This window comes from Myxocyprinus asiaticus, chromosome 30, assembly GCF_019703515.2.
Source record: "Myxocyprinus asiaticus isolate MX2 ecotype Aquarium Trade chromosome 30, UBuf_Myxa_2, whole genome shotgun sequence".
Classification (NCBI taxonomy): Eukaryota; Metazoa; Chordata; class Actinopteri; order Cypriniformes; family Catostomidae; genus Myxocyprinus; species Myxocyprinus asiaticus.
In genome coordinates this window covers 35,326,440-35,352,400 of record NC_059373.1, presented here as the reverse complement: position 1 = coordinate 35,352,400, position 25,961 = coordinate 35,326,440, and the positions used below count along the sequence as shown (strand labels likewise).

Genomic DNA, 25,961 nt, shown 5'->3' with positions numbered 1-25,961 from the left:
GTGTATTTATTTTGTACTTATTTTTAATAAAAGCATTAGTGCAAGGCCGAACAACTTTGCAAAAAAGCAAAATAAAATTATTATTAATAATTGTAATAATTTAAAAAGAATGTTTGTCCCTTGATTTCATGTTATTGGTTTTATCAATGTTAAAACCTTTTTTTTTTTTTCCTTTTTTTTTTTTTTTTAAATTAAATACAAAAAGTTGTGGAAAATAAGTTTTAAGGTTTAAGTTCAGAGGCTGCTTAAATATGCATATAGAGATTTTTCCAAGCATGTTAAAAAGTTATTCACAATTTATCTAATATTTTCACACAAAAATATTTGGTGTTGTAACCCATTTAACACTTGTTAGTGTAAACTTGCTTTGTTCGTGAAACAAAATTAAATAATAAAAGAAAGAACAACAGCCAAGTTGTCCTTTATGAAAAAAAATGAATGTCAACATGTTATAAAATATTTACCCTCAGCGTTTATAGGCAAAAACTGAACTAAATGGAAAATGTAAATATTTTGTAAGTTGGAAAGTCAAAATTTTTTGAGAATGACCCATTTGCAATTTGGGTCAGTTCCTCACATAAATCTGTTGTGTGACTTTAGAAAACATGGGACACAGCACATGAGTCATATGGACTACTGTTTACGGACCCAGTTATTCACTTTTGTTGGAAAGCGAAGTGCGTTTTAAGGGAGCACACTACAATTGCACATCAATTTCATCATGAATGAACCAAGAATTGTTACTGTGAGAATATGTAGTTAAAGATGCTCATTGTTGTACTTGTAATAAGTGGTGCTTTATAAAAATAAATTAACTGAATGGTTAAAATATTTGTATTTAAAATTAATAAAAATTATTTGTTTTAATGACATCTCTAGCATAGTCCTTGAAAACAAATAAAAATGTGCTTGAAAAGTCCTTGGAAGTCCTTGAATTGAACTTTGAAGCATCTGTACGAACCCTGTGGAAATGATATCACGCAAAGCTTTGCGCTATGACATTTGTGTATTCTCAGTTTAAAGTCACTATACAGTAACTGAATTCTGTGTCTTTGCTTCTAGCCTATGCAGTTTCAGCCAGTGCCTCTGCATACAGGAGAAGAGGTGGAGTACATACTGGCACTGAAGCAGGAGCTGAGAGACTCCAGTAAGAATCTGCCATTCCACATTAGAGCAGCTAGAACAAAGACAGGTGAGACAAGCCAGGCAAAGGAAGGGTGACACACTCGGTGCATGAAGATTGGGCAATTCTGAGCACAACCGATTGCGGCCCGGCAGTGATAGTTGAAATGATTTAAAGAGTAAGGGCATAGTCTCTAGATTTACATTTGAAAGACTGTATGGGGAGTCGACTGACATACTCAAGGCAGCTGATGGCCCATCAGGCATGGATAGTTGAAGATCAGGTTTGAACTGCTCCGTTTCTTGTTTTCTTTTTTTAGATGTGACTCATTACTCTGATAAATACCAATATGGAGAGCCAAAAAACAACACCATTGAATGGATTCCAGGTGAGCAGTGGAAATTGCCCATAGGTGTAACACTGGGGAGGGTGTTTTTGTTTTCTGATTGCAGCCCAATAATGAATTTTCATGCGATTTATAGCCAATTCTCCCTTTTCTCTGTACTCTTTCAAAATGATTCCAGACTGGAGTCGACTGCCAAAAGAACTTTGCATTAAAGTACGAAAACCCTGGAAAGCAAGTGAGAGAAACTCTTTTATTATCATTACTAATGCTTGAACTTTCAAAGTCTTGATACTAATTAAAATGCTAATAATAATCTAAAATATGCTAAAATGCAATCTTTTTCGTAAAACATGTTTTTCACTATTTTTCTCTATTTCACTAAGTCGTAGGTGCCAAACCACAACTCAAGCAAAGAACAAAAATATCTGCAGGCAAAGAAGAGGTTCTTAAAACACTAGAGGTAGAAAATCTACTTGTTCAATGTCACTTGTTTGAACTGTTTCTTTGAGATAATTCTGCTATGACACTCTATATATGAAAAATATACTGACTGAAAGACTTTTTATTAAAACGCAATATAATCTGAAGCTACTCTAAATAGCCTTGAAAATTGAAAGCCTGTATATACAGTTTTGTTTTGTTGAGTATCTCATCTCTCATGATGCTGTGTCCTAATGTCTTGTTTTTAATGGTGTTGTTTGATTGTGTGTATATAGAGTACATATTACTAATCGTAATATTGTAAAATGACATTCAGACACTAGAGGAGAAAGAGCAGCAGCAGCATTCTGAGGAAGAGGAGGACGAGGAGAAGAAGAAAAAGGACAATGAGGAGGAGGAGCCAGGTTGGGATGAAGACTATGATGAAGAAGAGCTTGAAGATGTAAGAAGGTTTTGTCAGATCATCATAGTTTGATAGAATTTTCTCATTTTCATTTCAGTAGCTTTGCTTATATTCAAAATATGTCAAAATCTAAAGTGGTCTTAAATGGGTTTCAATCTGCTGTTTTTCAGGAGACTGATTACATCATGTCTTACTTTGACAACAGAGAAGATTTTGGAGCAGATAGTGATGACAATATGGATGAAGCCGTCTACTAATATATTTACATAAGAGGCATTTTATGTAAAATTTTTGTCACTGGGGATGGGGATGGCTATTTGAAATGCATGAGTTCTGGAGTGCCAAGCTATCAAGTTAAACTTGCAAAAACAAGGAGAAGACGCATTTTAACAGAACGTGTCTTAATTCAAGAACATTCTCTGTCCTAACTTAGTGAATGAGGCTATGACATGTGATTGACTTTAATTTCATCGCTAATACTATTTAGATACAGATGCTGCTACTGAGATGCTGATGTCATATTTCTGTCCTGTTTCATTCCTCCTGACCTCCAGAGGTGGTGCATAGCACTAGTGGATAATAACAGTGGCAGCCAGATACGTCGAGAAAATGTATCAACAAAGTCACGTCATGACGCAGACCGAGCTGCAAGGATAAAATCCACAGCAGCTCGGTGCCTCTTTCGCTTTCTTGCTATATGATAGGTTGGTTTCTTCTCCTGCGCTGTTCAGTGAAGCTTACCTGAGTTGCGAGGATTCACCCTCTCAAACTGCGACAGCATGTTCTACACCATCATCAGGACAGATATCTCATACTTAATACGTGAGTGAGTTTTATTTTATACTGATCGTTAATGTCGGCGACAACCTGTGCTTCACGGTACTATCTGGTGGCTGGTGTGTGACCGCGCTTAGGTTACAGTTCCCCACAACCAAAAAGAAAACTGTTCTGCATACTAACGGTTCTGAACAGTTGCTTTCGAAGACTGTTGCTAATCTCTCTTTGGAAATGGCCGGATGAAACGTCTTCTTCAAGCTCTCCAATCTCCAGTATCGGCCGCGCATACTGAGAACACACCAGTGGATGATGATTTCCAAACTCCACATAATATTGATTTGGATGCTCTTTCAATGAGTGCCTCCAATTCGCATTTTCATGATGAGGAACTGGTTGATGTTGTTGTGCGTACTGACACTCTACTGAAGAAGGCATACAAGTCAGAAGCCTACATGACTTGTGCAGAGAATACTATCTGCCAGTTGCGTCTTGCCTGCAACACTACGTTGGGGTCAGCAAATGTAGACTTGTCTGTGCCTCAGTTTCTACAGACAGCTCTATTGGCCATGGGTCATGTGACTCATGTCAGACCCCTGGGTTCTGGCAACTTTGAGCAGGGGATATACTCTGCAGTTCCGACGTCGGCCACCCAAGTTTTCAGGAATTCTTCCGACAGTTGTCGAGGATACAACGCGTTCAATGGCTCTGTCTCTAGAAATTTGTTCTCTGTTGTAGAAGGGAGCTATAGAGAAAATTTTCCCCTCAGTCAGAGGGACGGGTTTTACGCCACGTACTTCCTCGTTCCAAAGAAGGACGGCAGTTTTTGTCCAGTTCTGGACTTACGACGACTAAATGTGTTCTTAAAGTCGCTTACCTTTCGAATGTTGTGCACAGCCGATGTTCTTCGGTCTGTGATGAAAGGAGACCTTATTTTCATGTTCCCATTGCACCTCACCACAGGAAGTTTCTACGGTTCATCTTCCAAGATCAAGTTCGTAAGTTCAAAGTCCTCCCATTCGGTCTGTCTCTGGCACCTCATGTTTTTACAAGATGCATGAGCACAGCCCTGTCTCCTCTTTGGTCCAAGGGCATGAGTATTATTATTGTTGTTATATATTGAAATATTGGCTCAAATGGACAGGCTTCAAAAAAGGTAAAAATTCATCATTCCAGTTTGTGTAGGAGAGGACACTATAGAACATTTTAGTCTGCATATTTAATGCATCACTCGTTTAAACCTGATAACGCCTTGACTTGTGAATTACAACTGTAAAAGACTACTTTAAACTATTTTAAGTTTTTTGAGTGGTCCTTGTATGTAAATGTTAAAGAAGTAATTCAAGCAAATGTGAATAATATTGTTATTATTTATTGAAATTTAAGTAATTATTTACTGAAAATCTCAGCTTCTACAGAGGGGAAGATCATCAGTGAATAAAGACATATATTTCAGTCCTGCAGTGCAATTCAGCAACAACGCTGCCCCTCTACTTAATCTACAATGAGCCAGTTCTTTTGAAACTACAGCGTAAAACACACAATACGTCCAGTTTAGTTCGATTCCCAAATGAATGATTCTTATTAGCCATTTCTTTTGAATCTACTGCGTGAAACACACAATGCGTCCAGGTCGGTTTGATTCCCAAATGAATGACTCTAATTAGCTGGTGTATTTGATCAGCCTGAAACACAGTGGCGAGTCCAGTGTAATCCGATTCCCGAACTAATGACTCTAATGAGCCAGTCCTTTTGAATCTACAGTGCGAAACATACATAGAGTACAGTGAAGTTCAATTCCCAAACGAATAGTTTGCATCAATTACTGGATTGCATTTGCCTCTAAAAAGTCGGTGTAATCATCAAATCAAATCAAATCACTTTTATTGTCACACAACCATATACACAAGTGCAATAGTGTGTGAAATTCTTGGGTGCAGTTCCGAGCAACATAGTAGTCATGACAGTGATGAGACATATACCAATTTACAATAAACATCAGATTTACACAACACAATTTAAAATCTAATATACACATAATTACACATAACACAATATACAAATAATAACATACAATGTACATTATACAATACACACAATATAGAATACACATTATACAATAAAAATAGTATATATAGTATATATAAAATGTACAGTAGGTTGTATTGTACTGTATTGACATTCAGGCTGTCGGTTGATAGTAAGCTGCCAGTGTGTTGTTAAGAGAGAATATAATTTATGACAGTCCGGTGTGAGATTTAAGAGTAATAAAGTGCAGTGCTGATGTATTTTGATCGTGGGAGATCAAGAGTTCAAAAGTCTGATTGCTTGGGGGAAGAAGCTGTCATGTAGTCGGCTGGTGCAGGTCCTGATGCTGCGATACCGCCTGCCTGATGGTAGCAGTGAGAGAAGCCCATGGCTCTGGTGGCTGGAGTCTCTGATGATCCTCTGAACTTTTTTCACACACCGCCTGGTATATATGTCCTGGAGGGAGGGAAGCTCACCTTCGATGATGTGTCTGGCAGTTCGCACCACCCTTTGCAGGGCTTTTCGGTTGTGGGCGGTGCTATTGCCATACCAGGCGGAGATGCAGCCAGTCAGGATGCTCTCTACAGTGCAGGTGTAGAACTGTGTGAGGATGTGGTGGTTCATTCCAAACTTCCTCAGCCGTCTCAGGAAGAAGAGGCGCTGATGAGCCTTCTTCATGACGGCCTCAGTGTGGACGGACCATGTGAGTTCCTCAGTGATGTGGACACCCAGAAAATGCAATGGCATCATCAGTGGAGCGGTTGTTGCGGTAAGCAAACTGCAATGGGTCCAGTGATTGGACCCATTACTAACATACTAACTTAAGATGTCTCCGACACAACATAGTATTGTTTTGTTTGTTTTGTTCACAATTCTTATGTTTTTTGTCTTGGATGTTGTCTGCCTTATTGTCTATGACAGACAAACACTTTTGGACATTGGTTCAGCGATCTCACACCAAAAACCGGACTTCACATTCCTCAATGCCGACCCGCCGTTTACAAAACGCAAGCAGAGCCCTTTGTCTGGGCAGCATGGCCGCGGAAACGCAAAAGGAAAAGGGGAAACAGAGCCGGCGTTCTCATCAGAGTAAGACGCCTGGCAAATGTTCAGTCTCTGGATAACAAGCTCTGCGAGCTGAAAGCGCGGATCTCTTTCCAACGAGATACAAGGGACTGCTGCATTATCTGCCTTATGGAAACTTGGATGTCTGCGGAGATTCCAGCCTCAGCCATTGAACCCACGGGGTTCTCCGTGCACCGAGCGGACAGAGCGAAAGACCTCTCAGGTAAAAGCAGAGGAGGTGGTGTATGTTTTATGATCAACAAATCCTGGTGTGATCAGAGGAACGTACATTCTATCAAGTCTTTCTGCTCTCCTGATCTGGAATTTCTTATGCTTCTGTGTCGACCATTCTGGCTACCGAGGGAATTCACATCGGTCATTATCACTGCTGTGTACATCCCCCCACAAGCTGACACAGACCGGGCACTCAAGCAACTGTATGGGAGTATAAGTGAGCAGGAAACCGCATTCATTGTGACCGGGGACTTTAATAAAGCCAGTTTAAAATCAGTCGCAACAAAATACCACCAGCACATTGGTTTCAACACACAAGGGTACCGGGTTTTGGACCATTGCTACTCTCCCTTCCAGGATGGCTACAAATCCCTCCCCCGCCCACCATTTGGCAAATCGGACCACTCTTCCATTCCGTTCTGAGGGTGGGTGCTTCCTGTTTCAGTTTCTGCCTGTAAGCGGGCAGAAGCAGAATGGAAGAGTGGTCTGATTTGCCAAATGGTGGGCGGGGGAGGGATTTGTAGCCATCCCGGAAGGGAGAGTAACAATGGTCCAAAACCATTTATTTCTGATTTGTTTTATCTGCTCTTTCGAAATCTGAAAATGATGATCTCGTCAGTTGTCAAAAGGCTGCTGAGAGCAGTAAACATGCCTTTCTTATTTCCAAATAACTCTTCAACGTTTATGGAACCGTTAAAAAAAACTCAATTGAATTGAAAATAGTTATTGCATATAGTTTTCGTTTGGAACATGAAAACACAGCATGGTTAAGGTGAGTTACGGATGGCAGAGTTTTATTTTTTGAATATTTTTCTTCACGTTTGCACATAGGCAGAGTGTGTGTAAGGCTGGGTGAGGCATAGCCTTCCCCTGGCCAGTAAACGGTCTCACTTCCCCCATCTCATATTGCCTACAAACTTTAATTACTAGCGGGAAGGGAAAGCTGACTCTAGATCAGTGGCTGTGGCCAAATTCATCATAAAAAGTAAATCTCTTGAGTCACTGCTTGGGTTGTCGTTATTTCTGAAAGGATTTTAACATTTAAAAAAAATATAAAATAACGTAGTGCAGTTCTTACATTAATACATATTTATTAGACATTTCTTGCATCTCTTCACATTTAAATCAATAGCCTAAGCATCCAATCAAACTCGAAATGATCCAGCATTGAGATGACTGAAATATTTTCATCATTGTTCCTTGAGCTTGTGAAGAAGACTCTCTCCACTGGATGTTATTTTAATTTCCAAAACTTTAAATCAACTGCATGACATAAGCCTATGTGCGGGACTACTTTTAACGGCGTATGCAGGTCCAAAGACTTTTTTTTTTTTTTTGCTGCTTTAGCAAAGAGTGCTTACTACATAGTATTTATTTTGCTGTTATGATGATAAAATAAATCATGCATATTTGCTTGCTGTAGCCTAATACTGAGTCGCATAAATAATTATTAATATGAGTAGCTTTCTATTGTCTGTGTAAACAACAATAATAACCATTTATTCATCTAGAAGTATTTGTTTGGAGTGTGAACATTTGCAGTTGGTAGTAGATGCCATTTAATAAAATATTTTGTCTTGAATGAGGGGTTAAATTGAGATTTCGGAGGTGGGGAACCTTAAAATCCTGTGATTGCTATTATATCATCCATTCAATTAAACAAATATGGATATTCATAGGCCTAAATGGTATTTCATAGAATATAAATATATATATATATATATACATACACTACCGGTCAAAAGTTTTGAAACAAACATTCTTTATGATAATTTTTTTTTTTTTTTTCACATTTTAGAATAATAGTAAAGTCATCAAAACTATGGAATAACATAAATGGAACTATGGAAATTATGTTGTGACTAAACAAAATCCAAAATAAATCAAAACTGTGTTATATTTTAGCATCTTCAAAGTACTCATCCTTTGCCTAGAATTTGCAGACATGTACTCTTGACATTTTCTCAACCAACTTCTTGAGGTATCACCCTGGGATGCTTTTTAAACAGTATTGAAGTAGTATTGCACTTATTGGCTGCTTTTCTTTATTATTTGGTCTAAGTCATTAATTTCGAAAACTTTTTTTTTTTAAATACAATTTTAGTTTTATAATGAAATAAATTAATATGGTGGCACAATTATATTTTTGTCTACAAAACTAATTTCAAACATTTAAGCATTCACCTTCAGATCAAAAGATTTTTAAGGTCTGTACAGGATTTTTGAACATAGTTATTTGTAGTATTTTACAATATATATATATATATATATATATTTTAAATGAATATATATATATTATATATATATATACATATATATACACTACTGTTCAAAAGTTTGGGGTAACTTGACTGAAATGTTTCACATGATCTTAAAAATCTTTTGATCTGAAGGTGTATGCTTAAATGTTTGAAATTAGTTTTGTAGAAAAAAATATAATTGTGCCACCATATTAATTTATTTAATTATAAAACAAAAATTTTATAAAAAAATAAATAAAATTGGACCAAATAATAAAGAAAAGCAGCCAATAAGTGCAATACTACTTCAATACTGTTTAAAAAGTATCCCAGGGTGATACCTCAAGAAGTTGGTTGAGAAAATGTCAAGAGTACATGTCTGCAAATTCTAGGCAAAGGGTGACTACTTTGAAGATGCTAAAATATAACACAGTTTTGATTTATTTTGGATTTTGTTTAGTCACAACATAAAACATATATACATACATTTTTTTTTCTTCACATTTTAGAATAATAGTAAAGTCATCACAGCTATGGAATAATAGAAATGGAAATATATTTCTATTATTCCATAGTTGTGATGACTTTACTATTATTCTAAAATGTGAAAAAAATAAATAAAAAAATAAAATAAAGAAAGAATGAGTAAGTGACCCTAAACTTTTGAACAGTAGTGTGTGTGTGTGTGTATGTGTGTGTGTATATATATATATATATATTTATAATGATGTCAGATGTATTTTATGCATTTTATAAAAATCAGATGACAGCTGGAACAAGTAACTTGCCCAAGTTAAGGCATCATATTGCATTTGAACATGCTATATTATCCACTTATTTTACAATTTAAAAGTAGGCTAAATGCACATTCTTAAGGGGTATACAGCTTTAAAATAAACTAAGCAAAATTGCTACTACATATTGATCTCAGAAATGGGTAAGCAGATGATTTCATACAGTATTTCGCGATTTCTGTTAATTAGAGATGGGACCACAGCACAATAGAACTGCAAAGCGAGTCTGTTTGCGAGCCCTTACCCTGCAGTTCGTTCACCCTCAACCTATGCGTTTGCACCAGACAGGCAGCAGGTGGCGAACTTTCTCTTCAGTGAAAAAATAAATAAATAAATGCATGTAAACTATAAGCTCTCACAATAAGTCGCCTTATTGTAGAAGATTGTACATCCCTTTGTTCTGAACAGGGCCGTTACCACAATATACTTTGAGGGGGATGAGTCCCCCCAATAACTGATATTCTTGTTGCTGTTCTGCTGCAGTCCATTATGCACTGCTGTTTAATAGTCATTAAGTTGTTGCAGGAATAACATAATGGTTTAAAAAAAAGGTTTTTTTAGCATGCTCAGTAGTCTAACAACGCTCGTCAATGTCATATGAGCCAATCAAATCAATGAAGGCAGGAATCAAGTTTAAGAAGCTGAGCTGGAACCTCGTGGGTTATACCAGCGCTACGCATCAGCAAGCAGTTCAGGTTAAGAGTGTTAGTGTCATGTAAGATGTACTATAAGCAGTGTTGGGGAGTAACAGAATACATGTAACAGGATTACATATTTAAAATATAAGTAACTGTATTCCACTACAGTTACAATTTAAATCATTGGTATTTAGAATACAGTTACAGTCAAAAAGTATTTTGATTATTGAAGAGATTACTTTGCATTTTATTGTCATTTGTTTCATTTAATATTTAGTCCTTTCAGATGGAAAACATTTATCCATATAAATGATGCGATCCAAAGTGCATTTGAACAGCGGTGAAACACTTTCTTATGATGTGTTACATTCATACGAGCAGACAGAGAAGTAAGTTTGAAGTAAGTTTGAAGTAAGAAATAGAAATAAACCTTGTGTAAATTGTCAGCTTTATGCTAAGCTAAAATGCTATTTCTAGCCATTTTACATGCACGGTACCAGGCGCGATCATATTTTTTTTTTATCTAGAAAATTCATGTTGGATAATAAATTCTTTTTTTCTAGTAAGACCTTTGATATTAGGGCAAAAATTGTATTCTTGATAATAATTTTTTTATTGTTTTCCTGTAAAAATATCTAAAAATCCTTAAAACAAGATCGATTTGATTTATCTTGTTTTAGAAACAACACTGCATAAGATATTTAGGTTTTTCAGAGAATGTATTTTTAACATGTGTATTTTGTCTTACTGTACTGGCAGAGTTTTTATAGTCAAAACAAGTGAAAAAATCTACCAGTGCTGAAGAAGTAATCCAAAGTATTTAGAATACGTTACTGACCTTGAGTAATCTAACGGAATATGTTACAAATTATATTTTACAGCATGTATTCTGTAATCTGTAGTGGAATACATTTCAAAAGTAACCCTCCCAACCCTGACTGTAAGTATCTAAACATGCAATATTTGACCACTGTTTTATGACTGAAATGTTGCACTGACCGACATTAATTTCCAAGGGTGCAAACTATTCACCATTTTGCGAAATTCACCGTTTTGAATTGAAAGTATATCATGTACAGTACGTGATTTTTATGTCATTCATAACTGTGAATGTGAAAACATTAACAGAGTAGTTTTCAGCATCTCAGGCTCAAGACAAAGAGTGAATGTGTGTATATTGTAAAGGAACTGAATAAATGTGGTGATCTGGCAGGTTTTGAAGTAGCTTTTATAGAAAATTCCCTCGACATCGTCTAAGATAATGATCTATAAAACACAAAGTAGAGTGTTATAACCCACAGATTAGAACTAGAACATGGTAAAACCTGTGACTTGTGACTTCTATTTTGCTTTTAGGTTTGGCAAGGACATTGTCATATATTCTTAATGCAAGTATTATTAGGTAATAATTTAAAATCAATTTAAGATTTTCTAAATAAATTCTTTATGTCTTTAATTAATTCAGGATTTTGTACAGCATCTCCTAAGAGTCTTCTTTTAAAAGAGACCATTTTATTTTGAGTATGTCTTGTCAGGCTTGTGCTCAAAAAAATGAGCCACCCGTTGTAGTTCACCTAAAAATGGAAAATGTACTTTTACTCACTCATTTACTCACTCTTATGTTGTTCAAAACCCATATGCTGGGTTTTTTCTTGGAACATAAAAATAGATATTTTAAGCAGCTCTATTCCATAGAATAACAGTTTATAGTGAGCAGGAGCTGTCGAGCACCAAAAAGGACAAATACTATAAAGCACTATTATAGGTTCAGTATATAGACATCATAACAGTAGTCCATATGACTCGTGCATTATATTCCAAGCTTTCTGGGGCCATACAACAGCTATGTGTTGTATGGACTACTTTTATGGTATTTTTATAATTATTGTTTTTTCTTCTTCTCTTTGGACCTTGACAGCAGTGTGGTCAATATGAACTGTTTTTGTATGGAAGACTGCAGCATTCAGATTCTTGAAGAAAATAATGTGTTAAGATTCAACTGGGGGAAAAACTCAATGAGGGACAATTTGAGGGCAGTAAATAATTTTGTGTATTTTCTTTTTGCTAGCCAGCTGACACAGTCATGTCATTTTACAGATACATCAATGATTAAAAGAAATTCAAATTATATTCATCTTTTCTTTGAGACAGTACAAAAAAGAAAGAAAAGATGACTGAAACAGGCAAATTGCTAGCAATGCAGACACAGTGTTTGTCTTGTATTGTTTGAACTTTCATGAATGTGTGAAAAATTCATTTATCGTTTAAAACCAAAAACTATACAATTTTGGGCCTTTATCACATTTCAAGCCGTTATGCAGAAAATTATTGCATTCAGCGCCTTTGCTATATTAAAGGACGAAAGAAGACCATTATATTTGTGACCCCAAGGGTGTGTTGAGATGTTTACCAAGAGGACATGCATACATCACATAAACATGTCTAGTTATTCATCTGGTTTTACTGTGTCATTCCTCAGTGACTTGGAGGTATGCTGTTTGTGCTAAGCAGATCAGAGTTAAAGGTTGAGTTTAACACAACAACTTCCTGAAAAATATCAGCTCCTCTAACATTAAACACAACCCACATAGTGTCAAACTAGATTTCAAGGTACTTTATGCAGAATGGGCAAAATGTAATATTCAGATTCTGAAAATTATACCCTACAAACCTCTATGCATGCATTTATCAAGCATGTGATTATACAGTGTCTTCAAAAAGTATTTGGAACAATTAGATCACGCTTAAAACTGTATGAATTTCATTGCTTAAGATGATATTAGTTGCACTGAACAATATGTTGTTTTATTAAGTGTCCAAATAATTATTGGGGCCACTGTATATGGCTAAATTCAAACAGTTCTGCAAAGATGCTTATAACACCCAATCAATTCATAAGGGAAAATTAGCCCAAGCTTCAAGCAGTGTAAAAAAGCACCTGCTTAGGTCATACATGCATTGTAGCACATAAAATTCTTCCTGCAAGCACCGTCTGCACACACCAACAGTGCTACAAATCTTGCATGTGGCATTTTCCATTAGGGCCTGAGAAAAAAACATGTTATACAACACTCGTCATGTGCTGTGAAGGACAAGGTTTTGGAATGCAAGTAATCAGACAGGAGAAAATTCAAAAATGTCACAACAGGGCAGCTGTCCCCTTACCTGCGACGTGACCTACAACACAACCAAGATATAAACATTTGCCACAGCCTAGAAGAGTTGAGCAAAAACCTTGTATACTTATTGGAACATCTTTGTACCAGCATGTGACTTTGTTGAATAAACAGATATGAAACATTACTTATAGCGTAAGGCTGGAGAAAATATGTACAAAGGTGAAGTAAAATGCATGCAGCCCTGAACTCAAAGTAAAGGTGATTAATTTATTATGTTATTGTTTTTAATCACGAATCAAAATTGTTTTATAATTTTGCTCTGCTCTAAAATATATCATTGGCTTAATATTGCTATCTGTCAGTTCTGTTTTAACCCAGTAAAGCCTGACATATGACAAAATTTTTATATATATATATATATATATTTACATGAAACTGTTTTAGTACCATTAAACAAAATATAAAAATAAATCATAAAAAAAGTTTGCACTTTTTTATGTATCATATTTGATACATTATGCTTTAAATGTCATTATCCTCCTGAGGCCCAGCAATTAATTTTTGTGTAGGATATTTGTTATTTAAGTTTTTCTTAGCCCATACATGCTACAGTGGTAAATCTTGTGGTATTATCAGAGGACTCCTTGGGCTTTTCAGTGATACTAAATGTTTGAGAGTATGGCCATGACAACTTCCTCTCCTTGGTCTATAAATATAGATTGAAATGTATCACAGTTCAATTCAGCACATCAAATACAATATGAATTAAAAAAAAAAAAAAAAATTATATATATATATATATATATATATATATATATATATATATATCATATGTATTTTATGCATCAAATACTATATTGACATTTAAAAAAAAGTCAATTGTAAAACTTTCTTGCTGGGTCTCAGGATCTTATGGTAAGATGACATAATAGCTTATAATGTAAAATATCTTTATAATGAGAGAGCAGGCTGCATATATAAAAATTCACAGAAATATTAGTTCACATTCTTTAAATATATTTTTTAAAAAAGTATGTCAGAATTTTCTCTGTGATTTTTTATTTTTATAATTTTTTTATAGTGGGCATGAATGGAATGGAATGGTGATTGAGAGATATACCGCAAAAACATGTTGTAACATATTTGATACATGTAATTTCAAATGGCTTTTTCAATAAAATAATATACAAAATTTTAATCAAGCATAAGGTGACATATCAGTAACAATATAATAATATTGTCACTTTTACTTTATTAAAATAAGCTGTCATTTACCCCAATATAAGAGTAATTGTTTTGCGGAATTCTGCCACCATTTTAAATAGATCGATATAAACATTTAAACCACTTTTTTTCAACTTTCAAAAAACGTTTCCAATAATTCATAAATAATAGTGCATGTTATGTTTACAATTTTATGATGAACATACATTTTATTTAAATAACAAAATTTTTTGTTTTCCTATCTTTAAAAGCATGTGATTCAGGCTCTGTTTGCTCTCTCCCTGCAGAAAAGTGTTAGTAAATTGACCCTTTGCTAAGCTCCACTCCCCTTGTTTACTGTTGCTCGCTCTGACAAGCTCTGCAGAGCTCCCCACTGGAATGAATGGGAGATTGCCATGAACGATGCGGTTTTTGGCAAAATATTCTCATAAACGGAATGGATCATATTTTTAAATGGGATCGAGGTCCCCTTCGAAAGAATTGCCATGGACCTCGTTGGGCCATTAGAGTGGACAGCACGCAGGCATCGCTTTGTTTTGGTCCTGGTGGTCTACACAACACGATATCCTCTGCGCAACATTTCAGCATGTAGTGTTGTGGAGGCACTCTTCAGAATCATCTCCAGAGTGGGGATTCCGAAAGAAATCCTCACTGATCAAGGCACTACTTTCATGTCACGTACACTACGTGAGTTGTACGAATTATTGGGAATTGAATCGATTTGGACAAGCGTGCACCACCCACAAACGGACGGCTTGGTCAAACAGTTTAATTAAACCCTGAAAAACATGATTCGTAAGTTCGTGCACGAAGATGCTCGAAACTGGGATAAGTGGCTATTTGAATTATTGTATGTGCGTAAGCCTCGCAGGGTCTTAGATGTTGTGAAGGAAAATTGGGAGGACAGACCTTCAAACAGCAAAATGAAATTCAGTAAGTTCTTGACCTGAGAGCAAAGCTCCACACATTGGGCCAGCTATCACAGGAGAATTTTCTACAGGCTCAAGAATGTGAGTCCCGGTTGTATAACAGGGGAGCTCGGTTACGGGAATTTACACAGGGAGATAAAGTTCTTGTATTGCTACCCACATCGAGCTCTAAATTACTCACAAAGTGGGAAGGCCCCTTTGCGGTCACACGGCGAGTCAGGGAACTCGATTATGAGGTTAGATGAATGGATAGGGATGGGGCGTGGCAAAAACACCCCAAGAAGTGCGCAATTGGATGGGTGGAGGTACGGTATATGGGGTTCCACTTGGGTCACGGTCAAGTGCGTCCCCAAATTGTTAAGACCACAGTGATTGCGGCCTGCCCGGGAAAGACCAAAAAGGAGGTGAGACAGTTTCTGGGGCTGGCTGGCTAATATAGAAGGTTTGTGCCTAATTATTCGGATGTCCCCAGCCCACTGACTGATCTCACTAGAAAGGGAGCCCTAGACCCAGTCCAGAGGTCGGAGCCGTGCCAATAGGCTTTTATGCAGGTGAAAGCTGCACTTTGTGGCGCGCAATTGTTACAGTCTCCTGATTTTGCTCTCCCTTTTGTTTTACAGACTGATGCGTTGGACAGGGGGTTGGGAGCCGTGTTGTCCCAGGTGGTCGAGGGGGAGGAGCGCCCAGTGCTGTACATCAGCCGGAAGTTTTCGGCAAGAGAGGCGATGTACAGCACCATTGAGAAAGAGTGTCTTGCCATCAAGTGGGCAGTCCTCACCCTTAGATACTACCTCCTGGAATGGGCTTTCACCCTCAGTTTGGACCACACCCCACTTCAGTGTCTCCATCGCATGTAGGATACCAACATGTGGATCACCCGTTGGTATTCTTTTATACTAAAAGTTCAAGGTGGTCCACAGGCCGGGGGCACAGATGGCTGTTGTGGACTTCCTCTCCAGAAATGGGGGTGGGGGGGGGAGGTCTGGGCAGGCCGGATGGCTCCCTGGCCTGAGTCAGGCGATGGGGGTATGTGGTGGAGAGGGCGTGGTCGAGCACCGGCTTGTGAATGGAGAGCGAGATGAGAATGGTGAGGGTCATCACCTGTCATTGATTGTCTCTAAAATCTGTTTGTCATTGCAGTGAGAGTGGAGATGGATTTAAGAGCGGACCAGATACCAGTGTGGGAGAGAGAGCTGCACACACGCACACCCAGAGACTGTGTTGTTTTGAGTTTGCTAAAAATCGAGTTTTGATTTCTAAAAATAAAAACACTTTGAGTTGGATTTCACCATCTCCCACTTCCTCCTTTGTTAAAGAGCTACGAGTCTTGTTAAAAACAAGTTTTACATTTTTTGGATTATTTTGATAAAATCCAGTTTAAAAGTACTCAAACACACTTTGTTCCCATAGGCTGCCATGTAAAATAGCTATTGTGTGTTAGAGTAATGGCGACAGGGCAACAGTTGCTAAGACAGGATCGGTCAGAAGTGCTTTTAAGGCAGGGCTTAGCAAAGGGTCAATTCTACTAGATGACAGCAAGTACTAGAAATTTTTATTTTTTTTCACCTTCCACAATATACAGATCGAAAAGCAGGTGGCGCTGTAATGCAGCTGAGCACTCAATTGAGTGCTCGTCCATAGGCATTAAGTCTATTTTGTAATCCCACGCACCTTCTCTAATGTTTCATTGAATATCTTGGTCTCTGAGTGGAATAGAAGCTTAATCTATGGCTGTGTTTGGAATGGCATACTACCATATGACTCTTTCTATTTCTGCCATAGACAGACATGGCAAAGTAGTAGAAGTATTATGAGTAGTGTGTTATTCTCGGTCAGTCATCATGAGCTGAGAACATATTTTGCCGATGGTTTGTTTATCATGCTTTTTCTGCAAGACTGCATATTTTTTTCTGGACATCCGAGATATAACAGTGGATTATTTACCCAAGCAAGTTTATAGACAAGTAAAACATGGCTCATTTAAAAGAAAACAGCCTAAAGTAAGAGTTAATATAGCATTTGTGGCTATTTGGGGCTTAAGGCAGCAGTGATCGAAGCAGACATGAGACATTTGTCTTTGTTGCCTTACTGAGATCATATTTCACTTCACAATTCTTTGACAATCATGCAAACTGTGGTGTTGTGGTGTCTAAATATAAGCGCATAGCCACATAGTTACAGAATGAGAGCTTTCATTCGATATACCTTATTTCATTTAATAAACTAAGGTGGCGCTCATTTTTAACACTGAGTTTTTCAGGCCTTCTAATTTTATGGAACATACATGCAAAAGTGATGGAGTTCTGTGAAAAATTCAAATGATACCATATATGAGTGAACTATATACCCAGCCACCTTTTAAATTTTACGCATAAATATATTATTTACTCCTGGCCCCACCCGTGGTCCTGCCAGCGAGTTTAAAGGGGTTAATAAAGGATTGGTACCTGACATTCAAATGGAAATCTGCCCAGCCATCAATGGGAAATGATATTTAAAAATCCTTGTCAGTAATCATGAACACCTGGAAAGACAATGGAAAAGGCATGGAAATTCATTGGTCAAAAAGTGGGTTAGCATTGAATAGTAATATAATCATAGCATTATAGTAATACAATAGCACTGAAAATAAGGTATTCATTCTTCATTTTGTGTTTTAAATCAACATAAAACTTAACATTATACGTAAATTAATATTTGTAATCATGCACGTCTCTTTACAAGTCTCATTTTTAGGCCCAAACCTTAATTCATTATTTCTGCACATCTGAACATTTGCCCTCATGTGTGTGCATTTTGGAAGTCGTGCTGTACTATGCAGAGAAACCGCCTGTTGCTTGGACTGCATTGTTCATATGTCAGTGCCAGGCAGGAGACTGTAAATTTACAGCTTCCAACAGTTCCCATGTATTTAACAGGCATTAACCGTTACAGCAAGCTTTATATGGAGCATTCCAAAAACATGTCTCAGTATGCCATGCATGGCACTTGAATATTTAATCATATTTCATTAGCACAAGCTATCGACTTTGACAAGTAAGATTTGACAATTTTCATTTTAAGTAGATTGGTAAGAGACTTTTTTTTAGAATGTATTTGTGAATAATTTATTTACATAATTGGGTGACGTAGCATGTTGACAACATGTGAGATGAGAGCATGTGTGCACACAGATGTGTTACTTCCTCTTCCACAGAGGACATTGCTATGAACACATCGTGCCTTTGTGGTGAGACTGAGAGAATGCGGTGTACATCCACAAGTTTCCAGCTCACGTAGGATCTGACTGGCTTTATATTGACCTTGTTCGTAAATTTCCTTTTCTTTTTTCCAAAGTGAGGCACACTGTAAATATGACTTAGTTGAAATTAGGATGGAAACAGTCAAATAAATTCTTGATTCATGTTTTCTCTTTGTATTATTTTGCAAGTCAGAGTTAGGTGGAATGATGAAACATGCTTAAAATAATGAATTCTTAATAAATTATTTTTGTTATCTACACTTAAAACCCTAATAAGTTGACTTTACTCAATTAAGTAAACTCGCTCCCTCAATTGAACTGAGAAATCACATCTCCAAAACTTGTGGAGTTAAGATCACTTTAAGGGATAGTTCACATTTATTCACCCTCATGCCTTATCAGATGTGTATGACTTTCTTTCTTCTGCTGAACACAAAGATTTTTAGAAAAATATCTCAGCTCTGTTGTTCCTCACAATGCAAGTGAATGGTGATCAGACCTTTGTAGCTCCAAAAATCACATGAAGAAAACAAAAGTAATCCATACGACTCTAGTGTTTAAATCTGTGTCTTCAGAAGCAACATAATACGTGTGGGTGAGAAACAGAACAATATTTAAGTCCTTTTTAACTCTAAATCTCACTTCAGATGTGAAAGTGAAACTAAACAGGCACCACATGTGACCTTGAGATGTTTTTGGTGATTCACATTCGCAGTGCATATCTCCACCTACTGGGCAGGGAGGAGAATTTATAGTTAAAAAGGACAAGAAAAAGTAAATGTTGATCTGTTTCTCACCTACACCTATCACATCGCTTCTGAAGACATAGATTTAACCACTGGAGTCTTATGGATTACTTTTGTATTTCCTTTATGTGATTTTTGGAGCTACAAATGTCTGATCACCATTAACTTGCATTATATGGACCTACAGAGCTGAATTATTCTTCTACAAATCTCTGTTTGTGTTCAGCAGAAGAAAGAAAGTCATACACATCTGGGATGGCATGAGGGTGAGTAAATGATGAGAGAATTTTCCTTTTTGGGTGAACTATCCCTTTAACTTGGTTAAGTTAAGGTAACTACAGTAGATGCAAGTAGACTTAACTCAGATTTGCTATTTAAATGTTGTTGTTTCTACTTAATGTTTAATTGCATGGACTCAAATTTAGGTGATACAATAACACAACTTAAAAAAATTAAGATTATAACTGATGCTAGGTCAATCATTAAATAAACTTAATTCTCAACAGACACCTGTGCTACAGTTGCACATACACAAGGAGAGCTGAGTTAGTGTTAACAGGGTTTAACTTGACCAAAGGAGAAAGAGATCACCCTGGTGATATCACACAAAACAACTATGTGCAACAAAACAACATAAATAATACTACAAAAGAGCTTAAACCTCTATGAACTCTTAATAACAACTTTTTAAATGCACCCATAAGTTTCCTTTGACCAAGGAAACATACTTAAATAATTCAATTATTTAAGTATGTGCAATGCATTATGGGTATTCCCAATAGCCTCAATTTTGTACTTAATCATTTGAGTTATTAACACTTAAAAACTTAAAGCTAGAGTATGCAATTTATACCAGAAGCATTTTTTGTTATATAAGTTGAAAGTCTCTTTACATCCTGAGAGCATTCAATAAATCGAGTGCTCTGATTTAAAAAAAAAAAAAAAAACAACAACAACAATAAAACAATCCATTATCTGTGGCAGTCACATGCCTGTAAAAGGCCTGTCTAAACATTTCATTCGGCCAGAATGCAATGATTGGATGGCCTACCTGCCTATCTAACTATGTACCTGCCTACCTCCGCGCACTCTGCCCATGCACTCAATGGCGTGAGTTGGGGGCGGGACTATCTGAACAACTGCAGGCAAAGAAAGCTGTTTTAAAAACAACGTTTATTTTTGCAGTTCTGTTCGGTAGTGCTAGTGTCGCAGAAATTACATACTCCAGCTTTACGTCTATGGATTTTTAAGAAAAATAAGTTCAAGGAACATAGATATTTGAGTTATGAGCCCAAAACTTGACATTTCAAGTAATGTTTAATTAAGACAACTTGATTTCTTCCAGTTATGACAACATTAGCGCTTATATTTTAGCCTGCTAACCTTCCTAGTTCACTGAATGGCCACTTGATATCAGCATTTCTCATTTCAACATGACAATACATTGCCGTCAACCTTGGAACAATTCTCTTCCTCACTGATCATAACTTATTGTAGACTACATTGCCCAGGGCAGTACTGTCAGGCTATTATGTAATATCTGTTGTTGTTATTGATAGATTAGAGTAGGCTATAGGTGATTAGATTATTTGTCAATATTCTAAGGATGAGTAATGATTTCATATGTTCTTATTAATCTTGTTAATTTGTTATTATTTTCATTTATAAATGCTAAATTGTGAACACTTACAAACAGCCATATAAAATAGGATAGTTCCAACTCTAAATTCTATTTTGGTGTGCAGCGTTCAAAGCCAAGGAGTTCTTAAATAACTGCAGAGTAAAATCTATTAGCATTCCCATTCATCTCAATGGGAGTTGCTTGGCTGATGCTTTATATTTTTCTGTATTATCACAGATGTGATACACCAGAGTACAACAGTACAAACTGCTTGCCGATTCTCAGTGTCTTCCTCTCTTTCTGCTAAAAGTTAAGCCGACTGAAAAGGGAAGTGAGGAGAAATAAGTAGCTGGTCTTTGTCACCGCCTGACATTTCTGCCCCAAGGCCACCTCTGAGAAATTTATATCACATGCATCGTCTTCAGGGCAGCATGCCAAAAATTAGGTCAGGAAGAGGAAATTGAAAGCACCATGCTGCTCTGTGTTAATCCTGTTAGAAAAATCGTGAAGCCTACACCGTCAGCAATTCACAGCAACAAAGGGACATTTTTGCTTTCCTTTGCATTGAGAGTTGACGACACACTGCAGCGAGTATTGGCGACACAATGTGGGTGTGTCCAGCGACTAGACTAAGTTGAGAAAAGCTTAATTATATGCAAATAAGGACCACCTTTCTGCAGCAACAACAAATGGAAGTGAAGATAGTGGTGCTCAAGTCATCAGTCTCCTGTGCAACATGACCATGTGGGAAGTCGACATATTTCTACCAAATGTTCCAGTAACTTGACATTGACCCCATTTTGCCAAGTTACTGATATGGGGCATCTCCAATCAGACATTTGCATCAATTCAAGTTTGTTTACCTTCTCCTGTGGCACAAATTATATTGCGTTGCCTCAGCAGCTTCAGAGACCCAGGTTCTTGTCCTGTGTTGAAACAAGGAAGTTTTCCTCAAAGATAGAATTTCCACTACACTGAAGGTTATGTTTATGGTTGGGGGTTTGAATATATAGAGTTAATAAAATATGCATTCCTCTGAACTGTAATGCATCATTTACAACTAAAAACAACGTACTTTTCAACTTGCTTTTGGTGCTACTCTGTGGACATTTCACCCGGAAACTGGAGCTCACATTTTGCCATACGTTCAACAACATGTCCAGCTTCAGCCACTGGGGGCAGTGGTTCGAATTTTGGTAAACACAGACTGAGATAGCTGAAGCACTTTTGACCTACTGTTGCCGAATTCATAGTGAGATCAGTCTGTCCTGCCAGATACTGGAGATGAGTGCAAGCAGGACAGAGAAGTTAATTACTGTGAGCGATTTCACTGTTCTTTATGATTTGTCTTCAACCACATACATGAATATAATGAAAAAAAAATTATGCATTCTGAGTGAGTTTGATTCGTACGTTGATAGATTATTCATCTTGCTATATATGGTGATATTATATGATGATAGCAGCATCAAGCGACAAAGTCTCTACATTAGTAAATTATAAAAGAGGATTCGGCTATGGTAGGAAAGACAAAATCGTGTGAAATTGGCCCTCTCACGAGTGGTAAGGCCTTCACCACACAGTGGTCTGAATGCCTGGACAGGTTTGTGCTGACCTTAACAATGAAGCTAGAGTAGAGACATTATTCTTTAATTTTATTTTCTAAGCAAAATGAGTGACGCCATCGGGACAGCTCTGCTGTCTGTTCTCCTGATCTGTTGTGCTATATTGTAAAGACTACAAATGTACAGGATCTACAGTACTTTTCATTTGAGCGGTGTTTGCTAAAGCAAGTATCACTACTACTGTACCTCATACTTTTATTTAGTGTTTTTCAAATCCCCTAACCTTAAGTATTAAGTTTCATCCTTTAGCTATGGGTATTGTACTTGAATTAAACAAGTTAAGATGTGATCACATTTACATTCGAACAGCAAAATTCCATTGACAAAGAAGGCATGGGCGAATGGGAAGCATGTGTTAAACCAGCAAAAGGTAAATTGCAAAGCAGCCTCTTTTTAATGCTGCACTTTATTCTCTAGAAGAGTGAAGTTATAAAGAAATTTACTGCTAAAATTATTTGCTCGTCCATTGTGAATATTCAGTGTAGCTATGTACAAAGCACTGAACACAATCATTAAATGCTGCGTATTCGCCAGACAAAGTTCACCAAACTTGCAAGCCATGCAAAATTTGTGTAGAAAAAATCTTCATCACCTGAAGTCCAACAGGCGAAATTCCATATCACATAGATTCCCATTGAGATGAGCACATTCGCAGTGCAAAGAGAAATGTGATAGCACCATTAGGATGTTACCACATGAAGCACATTTTTTAGGTTACCTGAAATTTTTTTTTGTTTGTTTTTTTTTTTTTTCAGTGTAGCAACACCCTATCAACCACCAGGAACCTTCAACAAACTGAATAGCAATGCATGAACAACCACTAGAAACCCGAACATCATGACAGCAAGTTTTGCACAGGCAAGCACCACTAAAATTTTCTTTAGAACATGTAAACATCTAGTTTGATTTCATTTTAAATTGTGTAAAGCACTGATTTAGGAAGCGCTAACAGTTATCCTCCCCAGTTCTGCTAACTAAGACTTTGATCACATGTTAGTCATTTGCTGCATCATGACATTTTGCTCAGCAACTGCTTGAATTTACTTTCCCTTCTTAATTTGACAGAAATAACAAGTAAACCTACATCTTCTGCACTTATAAATTCAGGTCCTTATGCACCACAGATAAGTAGTCAATCAATGTGGTACTTTCAATGACTGATTCTTAAAACTTTACCTTTGGTTTCTCAGACACCCACTCCAACTCCTGAACAGTCCGTCTTAGTTTCCTGTTCAGGGTTAAGTTCCAAACCAGCCTCTATATTGTTCCAAAATGGATGGTGAAGTACTGCAGTGTGCTTCCTCTGTTTGGTTGGTTAACAACTCTTGTTTCCTCCCCAGCCTTGATTTAATACTGATTCTAATCTTTGACACATTGTTCTCCTTATTCCAGTAAACAGTCCAGTTAAACCATGCAAATCATCAACTAAACTAATAAACACCACAACATTTGCAAAGCTTTGCGAGAAATGCCTTTTGCAGATATGCAGTATGTCAGATAATTTTCTGCTGTACTAAAATCATGACCCATGTTTAACAAAGTGAATTAGTAAGAGACTTATTAGTGGTGTGTGTTAAGGCAAGAATCACCATTAATACTGCCCAGTGTAATGATGTAGGCAGGTTGACAAGAGCAGACGAAGATGTGTGAGAACCCAAGTGCAGTTTATTTACAAAGACGTGCAATCCAAGACATTAAATATCCATAAGGTGAAAATATAAATCTAAACATGAACTTAACTAGACTATGACCACAACACAACAGATCAATGCATTTTGCAAAAGTACTCAAAAACACAATGACTGAGGACAAGCCTGGAGGAACTAAATGTTTAGCCAGTTTCACCTTCAATTAGCTTTTTCAGGCACAAGCTAATAACATGCAATAGTGTGATACATTGTGCCCAATAGTATTGAAGACCAAACAAAGATTAGAGGTGGCAAAACTACATTGCATATGAAAAATATTTCTAACCCAAGCTTAGTACACATACAGTGCATGCCAGTATTTTAATTCTTCCTACCTGTTAATCATTTCTGTACAGTATAGAGTTATTATTAAAAGAAAATCTTGCAAATGGGGAGGATGTTTGTGTAGGTTGCTGTTCTGCTTGGGTACGCTGTTACAGACACCATTCCTTGTTAGTATTGTTGACGGTATCTCCTCCTTTCACATTGAAAACTGGGGTACAGTTCCAAAACGGGACCGTTCCATTCTTTAGGGCAGCTAAACTTTCCCTGCCTAAAGAAGCTAGAGGTGCAGCTTAATCCAAAGACAATGCATGGCAGGGAATATAACCAAGGTCAACTTCTTGGAAGGACATTATGCTTACCACTATACCACCAAAGCAGGTAGATATAGAGCCGGACTGTTTTGCAAAAGTACTCAAGGGCCCAATGTCCGAGGAAAAGCCTGGAAGAACTAAATGCTTGTTTAGGGGTAGCGATATGAAACTCATGTCCATGCTTCCTTTAACAATATTAAACCTTGCAATCATGCTGCAGTTGTAGTCTATATCCCCACTTATACTTCTTGTATGAGAAAAGTACTTCCTTTTATGCTAGGTGCTTTCCTAAGTTTTGAAGTTGTGAAACAGGTAATCCTCACAGATTGGGGGAACCCATAACCCCAGATGACTGTTTCATTTCACACCATATCTGCAGAACTCTCCCCTTTTTTGGCCAAAATTAAATAAATTCCCAAACATGAAATGAAATTTAAGATACAATTCCTCATTAATAATGTGGACAATAATTTTACCTGTACATAGAATCAGTTCCCAGAGATGTATTACTTATGGCCAGTTCTCTCCCTCTACTACATCATAATGCTCAACATGGGTAATTTCTAGTGCAGTCTCTGCCCAGCCTGATTTTAATGGACCATTTCAATTTGATGTATCCAAAGTCATAAAGTTCCCTTCCAGGACCAAATAATCCATTTCAGGGGATGCTACAAGTAGCAGTTGTAGGAATTTACACTTTGGAATATGTATTCATTAACTTCCTGTAATTTTCCATCTATGCTGGGATCCATCACATGGTTTTTGTTTCATGAGCACCTTTCAGCCAGGAATTGAACCTGGCTCAACTGTTTGGAAGGCAGCTATGCTTACTACTATACTACCAACACAAGCAGACCCTGACCCATGTGCTTTGCTAAATTGCTTGAAAACAAATTGGCCAAGGACAAGCCTGTACGAACAAAATGTTCATTTGGGGTCCGCCTGTGAAATGCATGCCAAGGTTCTGGATCCCATCTTAGCCCTCTTGTATAAGAAAAGTGCTCCCATTAATGCTAAGTGAACCTTTGCAATCATGCTGCTGTCATTATAATATTCTTCATTCAGGGCCAGGGCTAGGTCAAAGTG

General features: G+C 37.1%; 2 protein-coding genes across 12 annotated transcripts in view; one reads left to right on the top strand and one right to left on the bottom strand.

Moving 5' to 3' along the window:
• The window catches only part of LOC127420921 (uncharacterized), a 41,674-nt gene extending 17,778 nt beyond the window's left edge, over positions 1 to 23,896 (bottom strand). For 7 of the 11 annotated variants that reach the window (XM_051663539.1, XM_051663542.1, XM_051663537.1 and 4 more), the window contains exons 1-3: positions 23,768 to 23,851; positions 21,830 to 21,892; positions 17,806 to 17,882 (exon numbers count right to left, since the gene is read on the bottom strand). The gene's annotated coding sequence lies outside the window, so the exon portion shown is untranslated. Of the gene's footprint in view, positions 1 to 17,805; positions 17,883 to 21,829; positions 21,893 to 23,767 lie in introns of all 11 variants that reach the window. The other 4 variants (XM_051663541.1, XM_051663538.1, XM_051663540.1 and 1 more) reach the window with 4 other exon arrangements.
• LOC127420927 (DNA-directed RNA polymerase III subunit RPC7-like) lies at positions 1,066 to 2,621 on the top strand. Its single transcript, XM_051663563.1, has 6 exons — positions 1,066 to 1,192; positions 1,443 to 1,511; positions 1,648 to 1,704; positions 1,853 to 1,929; positions 2,227 to 2,352; positions 2,484 to 2,621. The coding sequence occupies exons 1-6, from the start codon at positions 1,066 to 1,068 to the stop codon at positions 2,568 to 2,570; spliced, it is 543 nt and encodes a 180-aa protein (XP_051519523.1). The 3' UTR covers positions 2,571 to 2,621.
• Positions 23,897 to 25,961: the final 2,065 nt, after the last annotated feature.